The sequence below is a fragment of the Hyposmocoma kahamanoa genome, unplaced genomic scaffold (assembly GCF_003589595.1).
Source record: "Hyposmocoma kahamanoa isolate Upper Pololo Valley unplaced genomic scaffold, ASM358959v1 93, whole genome shotgun sequence".
Taxonomy (NCBI): Eukaryota; Metazoa; Arthropoda; class Insecta; order Lepidoptera; family Cosmopterigidae; genus Hyposmocoma; species Hyposmocoma kahamanoa.
The window spans coordinates 4,816,896-4,829,503 of NW_020654810.1; the positions used below are offsets into that span (position 1 = coordinate 4,816,896).

The 12,608-nt window shown below is 37.5% G+C and overlaps 2 protein-coding genes across 2 annotated transcripts in view; one reads left to right on the forward strand and one right to left on the reverse strand.

The window, feature by feature from the left end:
* LOC113237101 (SEC14-like protein 2) overlaps positions 1–12,608 on the reverse strand; it is a 66,016-nt gene that overhangs the window by 15,087 nt on the left and 38,321 nt on the right. The window contains exons 4-5 of the mRNA XM_026473368.1: positions 11,881–12,001; positions 4,975–5,126 (exon numbers count right to left, since the gene is read on the reverse strand). Coding sequence (XP_026329153.1) covers positions 4,975–5,126; positions 11,881–12,001 — 273 coding nt within the window. The remainder of the gene's footprint in view (positions 1–4,974; positions 5,127–11,880; positions 12,002–12,608) is intronic.
* The window catches only part of LOC113237100 (armadillo repeat-containing protein gudu), a 22,577-nt gene continuing 10,475 nt past the window's right edge, over positions 507–12,608 (forward strand). Inside the window, exon 1 of the mRNA XM_026473367.1 lies at positions 507–522. The gene's annotated coding sequence lies outside the window, so the exon portion shown is untranslated. The remainder of the gene's footprint in view (positions 523–12,608) is intronic.

Consider the following 12,608-nt stretch of genomic DNA (forward strand, 5'->3'; position numbering starts at 1 on the left):
GAAATGAGTGCCATATTCGTAATGAGCATCCCCAAATACCTCGAAAAGGATACCCATATAGCATATTTTGAAAAATCGTGTCCGCCATCTTGGATTTACAAATAAGTGCTATATTCGTTTTTCATCGACAAAACCGAGCACATCTGTAGGCACCTGATCGACAATGTCGGGCAAATCTGTAGGCACCTTTAACTTAATGATGAGTTAAGCAAGATACAATTTCCCCACTTTTGAGGGAAATGTTATTCCATGGCATCATTATTTGTATATTTGTGTGCGTGCCGACGAGCGTAGTTACAAGTTGCTTACGCCTACATGAATTTGGTTTTTGCCTCACTTGTGACAGTTCGTTTGATATGAAACTATCATTCTATGCGTTATTATTCTAAGCCGCCATTTGTAAAATCTGTGATTGTTATTCATACAAGAAATAAATTATCATTATATTTATTTGCAAATGTGATGAACGACGTAAGTATTTAGCACGGGAGGTAAAAAATTCCAAACCCCGAGTCATTGAAGGTTAGTAATTTCTTATTTACCGCCCAGACACAATGTACTATTATTTCACTGTAGTTTTAAACCTCGTGAATGGCAAATTTTGAATATCATCAGGATGGAAACTTATAATAAAAGCTGTTTCACAGACAGTAACAGTAATACATGAATATGGATCATTTGGACACCGCAGTCATAATGTATACATACATTTTTTATGTTTAGTTAAGAAAATTAAATAAATAAATAATAATAATTTTCAAATCAACTTCAAATTGAAACCTTTTTGGTCTGCACCAGTCAATATCATGTTGCAATCAGGTTCCTTGTTATAGTCATCTCTTAATTAAGTACTATATTGGCAACATCATTAACGCATACAGGTTTCGTAAGTGAAAAAAAATTATTGTGAAGGTGTTACGCACTCTCAAGTTACATGTTTCGTCTCTTTTAAAAAATTTATCTACTGACAATTGGACGTAGTTAAACAAAAAGGATCCAATCTACAAAATTATCAAAAAATCAGTTATATGTACCAAACGGTTCCAAAAGTCTAAAAAATCCAACATATAAACATAAATAACTATCTCTGGAGTTACATGACATAAGAAATGAAACTATTTGTCCGGATTTAAATCGCGCATATTTGTTTTTTCAAACAAACCGACGTTTCGGGCCTTTTACAGGTCCCATGGTCACGGTTGACTAAAGTGGTACAGTCTTCAACCAGTTATGTCTAATATTGATGCAAACCACCCTATTTTTTCACTATAGTTACAATAGTTATTAATTAAATACCTTATTTTTAATTTTACAAAGAAAACATTCCAATTTACGCTATATTAAGTTTTACAAATTATTTTTTTGCATGAATTTTTATTAAGTTGAATTTATTATTAATTATTAATATAAATTAGAATAAACCAAAACATATTAATTAGTATTGCAGTCTTATGTCTTTTTTTGAAAAAACAAATATACGCGATTTAAATCCAGAAAAATAGTTTCATTTCCTTTGTGTAACAATCGCGAAAACCTAAGAACTCGATATGACATTATAAGTTTTGAAAATAAAACAAGAGTGAGAAACGCTTTTAAACTTTAAACTGACTATCTCGAAAGTGACTGGATGTGCATTGAATCATATTTGTTTGTGCATAGCAAACCGCAACACGCCTGAAGGTCAAGGAATTTACTTACAGACGATAACAAAGACTCTCATATAAATTTTCCACGTAAGCAATTTAGTAAGGAAATTTTCGAAAAAGACTGATTTTGGAAAGGTTACTGGTACAAGTTACATTTGTAAGCTAGTGTTACTTTAAACCGGTCTAGATGTTGAAGTAATGTTGTCAGATTGGTTATTATGAAACAATTTTACGTGTAGAACGTGTAAGGGTATTTCAGCGCGTATAAGTTTGATTGATAATGTTGATAATGCATTGAATTTTTATCTTTTTAATTACTGATATACACATAATTAGTGATGTGATAATTGTGTTATGTAAATATTATTGTAGATATGAGTAACAAAATACTAATGTATAGGGTTATTTGTAAAATTAAAAATTCTAACAACCTCGCGGGACTTGTATCGCCTCTCACTTGAGACTAGTGTAGTTCCCAAGCCGTGGAAGCTTGCAAACGTGCAACCAGTACCTAAAAAGAAGCAGAGCTGACCCTGTCAACTATAGACCTATCTCAGTCACTTCCATACTCTGCAAGACTATGGAACGCGTACTCAACAACCGTATCCTGTCGTACCTTGAAGACAACGACCTCCTCAGTGATCGCCAGTACGGATTTCGACGAGGGCGATCTACTGGGGATCTTCTTGTGTACGCCTCTCATCTATGGAGCGACGCTATAGAAAGACATGGCGAAGTTCTTGCAGTGTCTTTAGACATTTCTAAAGCCTTTGACAGGGTCTGACACGCAAGACGTTTAAGCAATCCCTTTTATGGGCTTTCCACTGACCTTTGCAACTGGATTTCGGATTTCTTGAGTGAACGTTCGATTCGAGTGGTCTTAGAAGGCTACTCTTCCGAACATCGGGCGATAGATGCCGTTCCTCAGGGTTCCTTACTGTCCGCAACTCTCTTTCTGCTGCATGTCAATGATATGTTAATTCCAGGAGCCTTTGGGCATGCTGATGACAGCACAGTTGTGGACAGATGCTTGACCAATGCAAGGGTCAGTGGAGAAGAAATCCAGTCTTGTCGAAAGTCCATGGTTAGTCGTGTGAATTTGACACTTAAGGCAGTCTCCGATTGGGGCGATGCCAACCTTGTCAAATTTAATGCTACCAAAACGCAGGCGTGTCTATTCTCCACAAAACGGAGTCCCTTTCACCTGACTCCGACTTTTCGTGATGTATCCATACCGATAGCCGACCGTCTCCAGCTACTTGGAATGGACCTGTCGTCCAATCTGAACTTCGGCACATACATTGCATCCATGGCCAAAAATGCAGCCAGGAAGCTTGGCATCCTTTCCAAGGTGAGGCGTTACTTCACACCGGGACAGTTGCTTCAGCTGTACCAAGCACAAGTCCGGTCGTGTATGGAGTACTGCTGCCACTTGTGGGATGGCTCTGCTAAATACCAACTGGCCACCTTGGATTTAATAGACAAGCGTGCTAAGAGGCTTAAAGGTGACTCGAAGTTAGTAGAGGCGAAACTGCAGAGCCTTGAACACCGCCGTAAAGTTGCCTGCTTATCGGTATTCTACAGGATATATCACGGAGAGTGTGCGATGGAATTGCATAATTTGATTCCGCCTTCCTCTTTCCCTCATCGGGGGACTAGACGTGGGCTGGGACCCCTATGTCGTGGATATTTCCAGGATTCGCACGAAGCGTTACGCTTCCACATTTATATGGCGAGCGGCTAGAGAGTGGAATTCCCTGCCTGCGGACTTGTTCCCCGAACGCTATAACTTGGACCTTTTCAAGGTGAAAGTGAATAGGCATTATTTAGAAGTGCAGGCTACATCGTCGACCTCACCATCACTTTCCATCAGGTGAGATGGAGGACAAATGCGCACTTGTTTTATATATAAAAAAGAAGACTATATTGCTATCAGTGACAAGGTATCCATTAATCTCGATTCCCATATAAATATTTTAAAGTAATTTACTACATTTGTGGTCAATTTTACGTGTAGAATAATTAACCAGTGAAATAAAGTGTACTAGTATCTTGTGTGTTTATAAGCGTTGTGTTTAATTGTCGCCAAAGCGCCACTTGATAAGGCAAGTGTTTTTTGTTTTACTCCGGCTTTATTAAGACAATGTTCACGCCTCGCCACTGGATCATCTATAGACAACAACTTTTGTTCCATTGGCTTTTAATAATTAATTAGATTGTACTTTCGTACAAAAATATATTGATATACTGATTGGTGATAGATAATTCTGTGCGGTATCTAAAGAAAGCACACACCACCAAAATTTTTATGAATGACATCACGCGAGAGGCGTTGCTGAACTGAAGTATCATTCTAATTTTGATAAACACTAATTCGTCTCAACAGTAGTTCGACTACACATTAATTCGACGGAACACTACTTCGTCAACACATGTTCGACATGTCACTACATGACATCCGACAGAACATGAAATCTACAAATAACTGCGTAACTAGTTATTAATTATTCCTCAGATATATTTATGTATACGAGATATTCCGCTCAAGAATGAAGTGGTCCTTAAGTAGTCTCTTAAACAAATATTTATTTTAAATATTTTATGCTCTGTCGCAATAGTGACCTGTCGAATAAATGTGTTGTCGAAGTCGTTTTCTGTCGGTATAGTGACCTATCGAATGTTTGTGTTGTCGAAGCACTGTTCTGTCGGACTAGTGACCTGTCGAACATGTGTTTTGTCGAAGTAGTGTTTCGTCAAATTAATGTGTAGTCGAAGAACAGCCGAGTCCAAAAAGTGTTTGCTGACACTCTTGCTAAACAACTCAGTATTTATAAAAGGTTTATTTTTGATTAAGTTATTACGTTTTGTAAACAGTCATGGAACAGAAGTTGTTGTTTAAAATATTAATAATATAACCCTGTACATGATAGATAATATTATGATATGACAATATGTAGGATTGTGAAAAGTAAGTACGTACGACAGTCAGTTCTTTTGAGAAGGCCGAAAAAGGACAACAAGTATGACCGACAGACAGATTATTTTTTTAAATAATCTCATATTTTTATCGTAAAGTGTTTTATCTCAATTAACCAAATTTTGAATTGATTCCGGAATAATAAGGAAAAGAAGTTTTGTTGTCATTTAAAAATAGGCCAGGTTAAGACGAAAAAGTTACTTATAAACACTGAAATTGTAACGCGAGTATCAAGTCTGGACATCGTTATTGTTGAAAGAATTGGTTCTTTAAAATTTCGTAACACGTCACTTTCAAACTTTTAATAAATTGATGTGATTTCAATCATGTAATATTTATTATAAGAAATACCTTCAAAGCAGCAGGTCCATGTGTAACAGCCTGCTTATTGGCGATGGCGAGGTAGTTCTCGAGGTGGCGGAGGATCATACGGATGACATCGGTCTTGGTGATGGAGTGCAGCAGTCCCCATGCGTCCAAACCCACGAACGGGACTATGATCACTGTGAATATAGGGGTCTATCAAAACATTTGTGGTGCTCGGGACGCTAATTTAAGTTAAAACGTAAAAGCTAGGTAAATAAAGCATATTTTACAGTGACAGTTAGAGTGAGGCCAGACGAGCGTAATTTTGTGAGTTGTGAATCGCGTAGTTCGAGTTGCGTAGTTTGCGCTGCATTCGGTTTCATATAAAAGTACGGTTTGTTTCACACGACGACGCAAAATGAGTTATCTGCCGACTCACGGGCGTAATGACGACTGACTTTCAGTCGCGGCGTGTGACGAAAAGCAGCCAAATAAAATAAAATACGTTCGTCTGTGTAGCACTCCAACCGAATTTCAGTCGAGCGCAAACTGCGCAACTCAAAAAACACAACTCACAAAATTACGCTCGTCAAGCCTCACATTAAGACGCACGCGTGAAGTTCGTGTTGAATAAATGCGCCCTAAGTGTGTACGCATTATTAAGACTCAACTGCCCTTGCAACTGGATTTTAGCATAATAACAAATAAGTATTATAATAACTGCAATGTAATCTTAGGAAAATTAGCAAACTTAGGGCCCTGGTCTAAGTAACTTTGTCTCGGTTTTCACCTGCCACTTTTTCCCTTTGCACTTTCCTATAATTTAGACGAAGCAGAATCTTTAACTTTAGAAATTCTTGTAGCAATGTTGAATTGCTCTGTAACGTTTTCTAATGAGATATTAATGTTCTTTTTGCCCTCGTGACCATAATATGCCTTTTTTTAGAGTAGACTGATTTGATGCCAATGACACCACGTCGCGTAAACGACCTACATATGGAGAAATGTGAATGCACATTCACTTGATGGTAGCTATATTTATAGCGAATTATCAAATGGTAGAGCGAGAGAGGCGAACAATTTTATGAATGGGATTATGAGTAATGGATTTGATAATCGGTAAATGGGTGCGAACAATTTGCAATGTGACAGTGGCAATGGCATCCTGAAGATGCTTGCCCATCGTTTTGTCTGTACAATTTTAAAGTTTTGAATTGAGATCGCTACTGGTCAAATTAAGTAATAATTTGTGCATTTTCTTAATTTTAATATTTTATCGAGTTCTTAAGTTTTTGCGATTGTTACACATAGGAAATTTTTTCCGGATTTAAATCGCGTATATTTGTTTTTTCAAACAAACCAAGGTTTCGGGCCCTTTACAGGTCCCATGGTCACGGTTGACTGAGGTGGTACGGTCATCAACCAGTTATGTCTAATATTAATGCAAACCACTCTATTTTTTCACTATAATTACAAAAGTTATTAATTAAATACCTTATTTTTAATTTTACAAAGAAACATTGCAATTTAGGCAACATTACGTTTTACAAATTATTTTATTGCATGAATTTTTATTAAGTTTATTATTAATTAATAATAGAAATTAGAATAAATTTAAACATATTAGGAAATGAAACTATTTTTCCGGATTTAAACCGCGTATATTTGTTTTTCAAACAAACCGATGTTTCGCGCCCTTTACAGGGCCCATGGTCACGGTTGTTAAACATATTAATTACTATTGCATTCTTATGTCCGTTTGGGATTTTTCATCAGAGGAAATAAATACTATTTTAATTTTTGTAGTTCAATATTTTAAATTTTTTAATCAAATTTTCAATATTCATTGTAATCATATACTAACATACCTACTTCTATGGTTTTCTTTTGTAACTAAAGCCATTATCTTATGGGCTATAGCTTGAAATAAATGGTTTATTGTTATTATTAAAGTAAGCAATCAATATTTTTAATTTAGTAGCAATCGCGCTCCCTCTTGAGCCATAATGTGAGCATTACTGCGTTCCGGTTTGGAAGGTTAAGTAAGTAAGGCTGGTGAAATTACAGGTACATAGGACTTCTTACTTCTCAGGGTGACGAACGCAGAGGCAGTGCTCCTCAGACGCTCCTGTGCCATATAAAGCTCTGAGAAGCACTTCAACTGCTATAGACAGGCGTGTCGCTTACCACCAGGCGCACGACTTGTTCATCCCGTCACTTGGTATTATAAAAGTAAAATAGAATTCAAAATTATTGTTATATCATAATGATGTAAGCCTGCAATCGTTTTAGTTCTGATTATCTAAGGTTAATTGACTTGCCAGGTCAATTGACCTTAGATAACGAGTCGCTCTGCAAGACTTCATTGGCTTCTTTTAAGTTTGATAAGATTTAGACGTATTAAAGAGGGAAGGAAGGACAGAAATGCATCTTATAATAATATTCTAGGTTTGGTTTTAAACTCTTCCTAAGTACTTATAACATACAAAACATTAAAAAGAAACTTTTTTCGTCTCAAATTTTTTGGAAATAACTTATTTATACCTTCTGTCTGTACAATTAATAGGTCAGTCCTATATCATATTACTTAAGTTCTGTTTATAGTGCCTAAGACAGATAAATTATTTCCAACAATGAATACATCGAAGGCCTAACCCCCAGATCAGCCTGTTGAATAGACTTCATCCGGTTCTCAAACGGCTAGTGCCTTGGGTGAGCGCCTCCAGGTGCACGTACTGCACTCTCCTTGTCCAGATAGATGGAGGAGCCGTCTGTTCTGTTTAGGGGTTTAGTCAGGACTCCACCTGACCTACAATTAGGTATGCAGACGAGACTCTACAAGAGATCTTTCATATCGGATTTGAACCAGCAGCCTATACCAAGTCAAGAAGAGTCTTGACTAAACCTGTGACAAGAGCAGATGAATCCTCCTGATCTACAATTTTACAGACAGTAGTAACAGTATAGCCCTTTGTGAAAGATTTCGTCCAGGAAAGTACTGCATCCACCTTATCTATTTCTGCCATGAAGCAGTAATGCGTTCCGGTTTTGAAGGGTAAGGGTGCTGGTGAAATTACGATAAACTGAATCTGGATTATATTTGCGCTTTCAAAAATATTGGACATGACTTTACCTAATGTTAATTTCTTATCTATTATGTTGCAATATGAGCTGTTTGTATTAGGAGTGGGCTGAATATTCTTTTTACGATCGGAATGTTCAGTAGGTTTACCGCGACAATTCGATAAAATTGCCGAACTTTCTGCCGAATACACGTTTACTGCAAATTAAATCATTTAGGTCATTGACTTACAATTATATGGACGTCGGGTCCGCGTTAAAAAGTGTCCGCACTTGTAAGGCGCTAAAATCGTATACAGAGCGCGACACTCCGCTTTAGTCTTCATTTGTTCTACGGACAGCGCGATACTGCGATGACATAACAATTTAAATTTCGAATAGGTTGACTTGGGACATTTTTTTCGTGGTTTTTGTATTAGACCCGTCGTCCATTTATTTGTAAGTCAATGATTTAGGTACATAAACTTACTTACTCGCCAGCGAAATACTGTACAAAGATTTTATTGAAATTGATAATTCTTTGCACAGGGCACATATCAACTTATGTCTCAGGGTGACGGACGCATTGCCAATGTCCCTCTGATAGTAGCGCTGCAGCTGTTAATGATAGGCGTGTTGCTTACCACCAGGCGTACGACTTGTTCGTCCCGTCACTTAAGTATCATAAAACAAAGATACACCGTGCAGTAGGTGCATATCAGTTGACGAATTCAGGTCACGATAATTGCGACGAATTAACTGCCTCTGCGGCCGAACGGTTACCATGCCGGACTGCCACGCAGAGGTCCCAGGTTCGATTCCCGGGCCGGGAGAAATGTTTGTATGCCTTACATTTATTTCTCTCGTGAGTTTGGGTGTAATTTGTGGTTGTCTATGTGTGTGTCCATGGCACCCGCGACACAGGGTTTCCCTAGTGCGGGGCTATGTTGAGTGTGTGTGTTATATATTTATTTATTATTTATTATTAATTTCATGTCAATGACCGGTCTTGTATAACGTTACTATCTAAGATAAAAAAAACTTTCGTTATACTTAGCTAATTTTTAAATACTTTATTTCCATTGCATGCTGTGATTTCCCTAATTGTAAAGGCACTTAGTATTGAATCATATTTAATAACTGAAATAAATGAACACGTTTTCGAAGCTATTCAATTTCAGTTACAACAAGGCCATTCGGCTGGTCGTAAGCTGGTTTTTGTGGCAACCGCTACTTGTGCAATGCGCAACGGGAAGTGAGCGTGCCTACGGCTCCGGTACCTATCTGGAAAATAGGGAGGGTACTGTACGTGCACCCGGGGCGGCTCACCCGAGGCACTAGCCTCTCGAAGAACCTGATGAAGTCAAGTGACAGAGGCCTGTGAGAACCCTGTACACTGGCTGATCTGGGGTCAGAACGAACTTGTAAGGTTCCTGTGTACGCACAGGTCATAGTGCCCTTCTCGTATAACCAATAGGGAGGGGCACTGTAAACAAAACTTATGTAGAATAATATGGGACTGGTCGTAACCTGGTATCTAATTTTTATACAATGTGCCCAATTCCAACCACACCAATTTTCTATACTATACTGTATATATACTGTATCACAACATCGTAGCAATAGAGCTCCTTGTAAAGGAGTTTGTCCAGGAAAGTACTGCAGTATTGTCAGCATTACTGCGTTCCGGTTACGTAGTAGGTAACTATTAAGTAATCTGTGGTTCCGGTTTTGAAGGGTAACGGTGCTGGTGTACCAGGTGTAACAGGTAAATGAGACTTGTCAACTTGTGAAGGTGTGACCTCCTTACACCGTCATCCCACCTTTTTGTATCGCCTCTCTCCATTCGTATCGTATCGTTTTTTCTTCCTCTACTCATATTTAAATTAAAAATTTTGAATTGTTCCATTTTCCTTCGCATTCTGATTTTATTTCTTTCGACAGTCACTCCCTGCTTGACCGCAACAGCGGATACTACTAAGGGCGCGTTCCCACTATGTCGTGACGACAGATTGTCATGAAGTTTACAGTGTCGTGGCTTGTATATTTAAATGAAGTTGTTCACACATAGCACGACACGATTAACTGTCGTTCACAATGTTTTATCGTTACAACGACAAACTGACGTCACATGGGAATAGCTAGAACGACAGTCGTCATACCATAAAAAAACGTCACGATAAAAACGTGACGACAGATTGTCGTAGCTCCTATTGTCGTTACGTTTTATTTTATACGTCACGTTATATTTTCTCTTCTTTGTTTGCTTCCTTTTCCGCATTTTTAAAAATAAGTAATACATTATTAAAATTTCGTCGTCATCCATTTCGAGCTAACACACACTACCGGCTTCCAAAAGAACATACAAGCGACTGCAGTGCATCAAACGATTCTGTCGTGCAAACGACAAGGAGGCTGTCGTGAAACGGTAAATTGTCGTCACGATCTAGTGGGAACAGCTAGTCACGACAGTCGTTCAACGATAAAAAATCGTCCACGACAGATAGTCGTGATATGGCAACAGGCTAGACAGTCGTCCAACGATAATAAAACGTGACGACATAGTGGGAACGCGCCCTAAATCAAATTGTCTAATTTTTTTTATTCTTTTCAAGTTTAATCATAATACAATCAATGAAAATCATGTATCGACCATAATAAGCGAATAACGGTCTATCTGTAATACTGTAATACAACCCAATTTTAGGTTTACGTAAGGGAGTGTTTTTTTATTAATGCTGTTTTCCTACATTTACCTTTTATTTGTTACAGTTTTTTTTCCTTACTTTACCTTTTATTCACGTTAAATAAATTTGTGGACCGGAAGTTTCCTGTTTTACTGCCGTGATCGTGATCACGGTTGTTAGGGTTACAACCCTTTCAAACTTATGTCTCGACGTGACGGGTGCATTAGCAGTGCCCCTCAGATCTTTGCGATTTAAAGCTCTAAGTGGCACTGCAGCGGCTGTGTAGATCAAGTGACCTTTTGAAGCGAGTTTTTTATGATAAAAAATGGCATAATAAAAAAAAGGTACGTTAATACATACATACATGCCACACCTGTTTTCCACCGGCGGCAGGCAGAGGCCATGAACCTCCACTTGCTACGCTCCTGACAAACCTCCTTCGCCTCCATCAGTCTCTTCACCGTTTATTTTTGGTACTTTTAACCCGGTCTTTTTTTAAGGATATCTCCAATCTGATTGAGATATGAACACGGAGCTCTGCCTCTCCACACGCCTCCATTTACATTCATTCTATAGATTTGTGTCGTCAAAATGGCCAAACCATCGAAGCATCCTATCTCTATCCTGGCCACTAGATCATCTTTCATCGGTCATTCTCGGACTAGTCGCGTCGATGTTTTGTAGAAACGGTGAAAGCGTCATTTCGATGATTTTTTCAGGGGAGCGTGTTTAATTTTCATACGACTGTTTTAAAATAGGTATTACGTCCTGTTTTAAATTCAATTTTAAATAATAAAATTCAATAATACCAAACTTGAATTTTAAAACAGGACGTAAATATTTTAAAACAGTCTTTAAAATCAAAAACATCCCCGGAAAAATTTATCGAATTGGCGCTTTCGCCCTTTCTACGAAACATCAACGTAGTTTTCAGTATTTAATTTCCGTGGCAATTTTTATTATTTAAGTATTCGATTTTTTTACCGTACAATATTATTTAATATTCAAGTGTTGTATCGTGAAATATTATTAAATAATTACACGATAATGTACTTAAATATTTAAATAATAAAAATTGCCATGGACTTTAGGTTGTAAACACCGAGAATGACCGTTATACCAGAACGGTTTATTACTACTCAGTTCGGCATTCTATCTTTAATACTAATACTGCACTGCGCAAAGTTATTCGTAAAATAATTACCCGGTGAGCCTTCTTTATCGAAGCCCGTGCTGCCACTGGGGAAGTATTTCTCCAGCACCTCAGGAGCTTGCCAGGTTTCCAGTGTGGTGTCGATACCCCATTTCTCGCGCCACGCCATTGACTGTATACATAAATGATGTTTTATTTTCAATATTTATTTTTAACCGACTTGAAAAAAAGGAGGAGGCTCTCAATTCGATTTTTTTTATGTTACGCGATAAGTCGCTAAAACCTAAAACAGGCTCCTCTGAAAAAGTTCGAAATGTCGCTTACGCCCTTTCTACACAAAGCCGACGTATGTGATAATAAAATCACTTGTAGAAATATAATAATTGCATTACAGAAGAAGACACGACATTTTACACAGTTACCACATGGTTACAGCTCACGTAACAATAAATAATATTTTACACAAAAGGAAAAAATCAAATTACTACACGTTAATACTAAAGTTTTTATAGAACCACAATATTAAGAGTCTGTCTCTAATAGTAAGAGATTGAAATAGCATGGCATATTTACTTAAAGTTCAAGGAAAATATGCACGTAGAGCGGGTAATACCTCCCTCTAAAATCACAAATTATATTGTATATGTTATATGTATTTTGTTCTTTATTTTGGATGTGTAACTAAGTAGTAATTAATTTACTACAGTAGTGTATTTAGAAAAAAAGTGTTGTAATTATGAGAAATATAGACTTCTTAGGTTTTCGCGATTGTTACACAT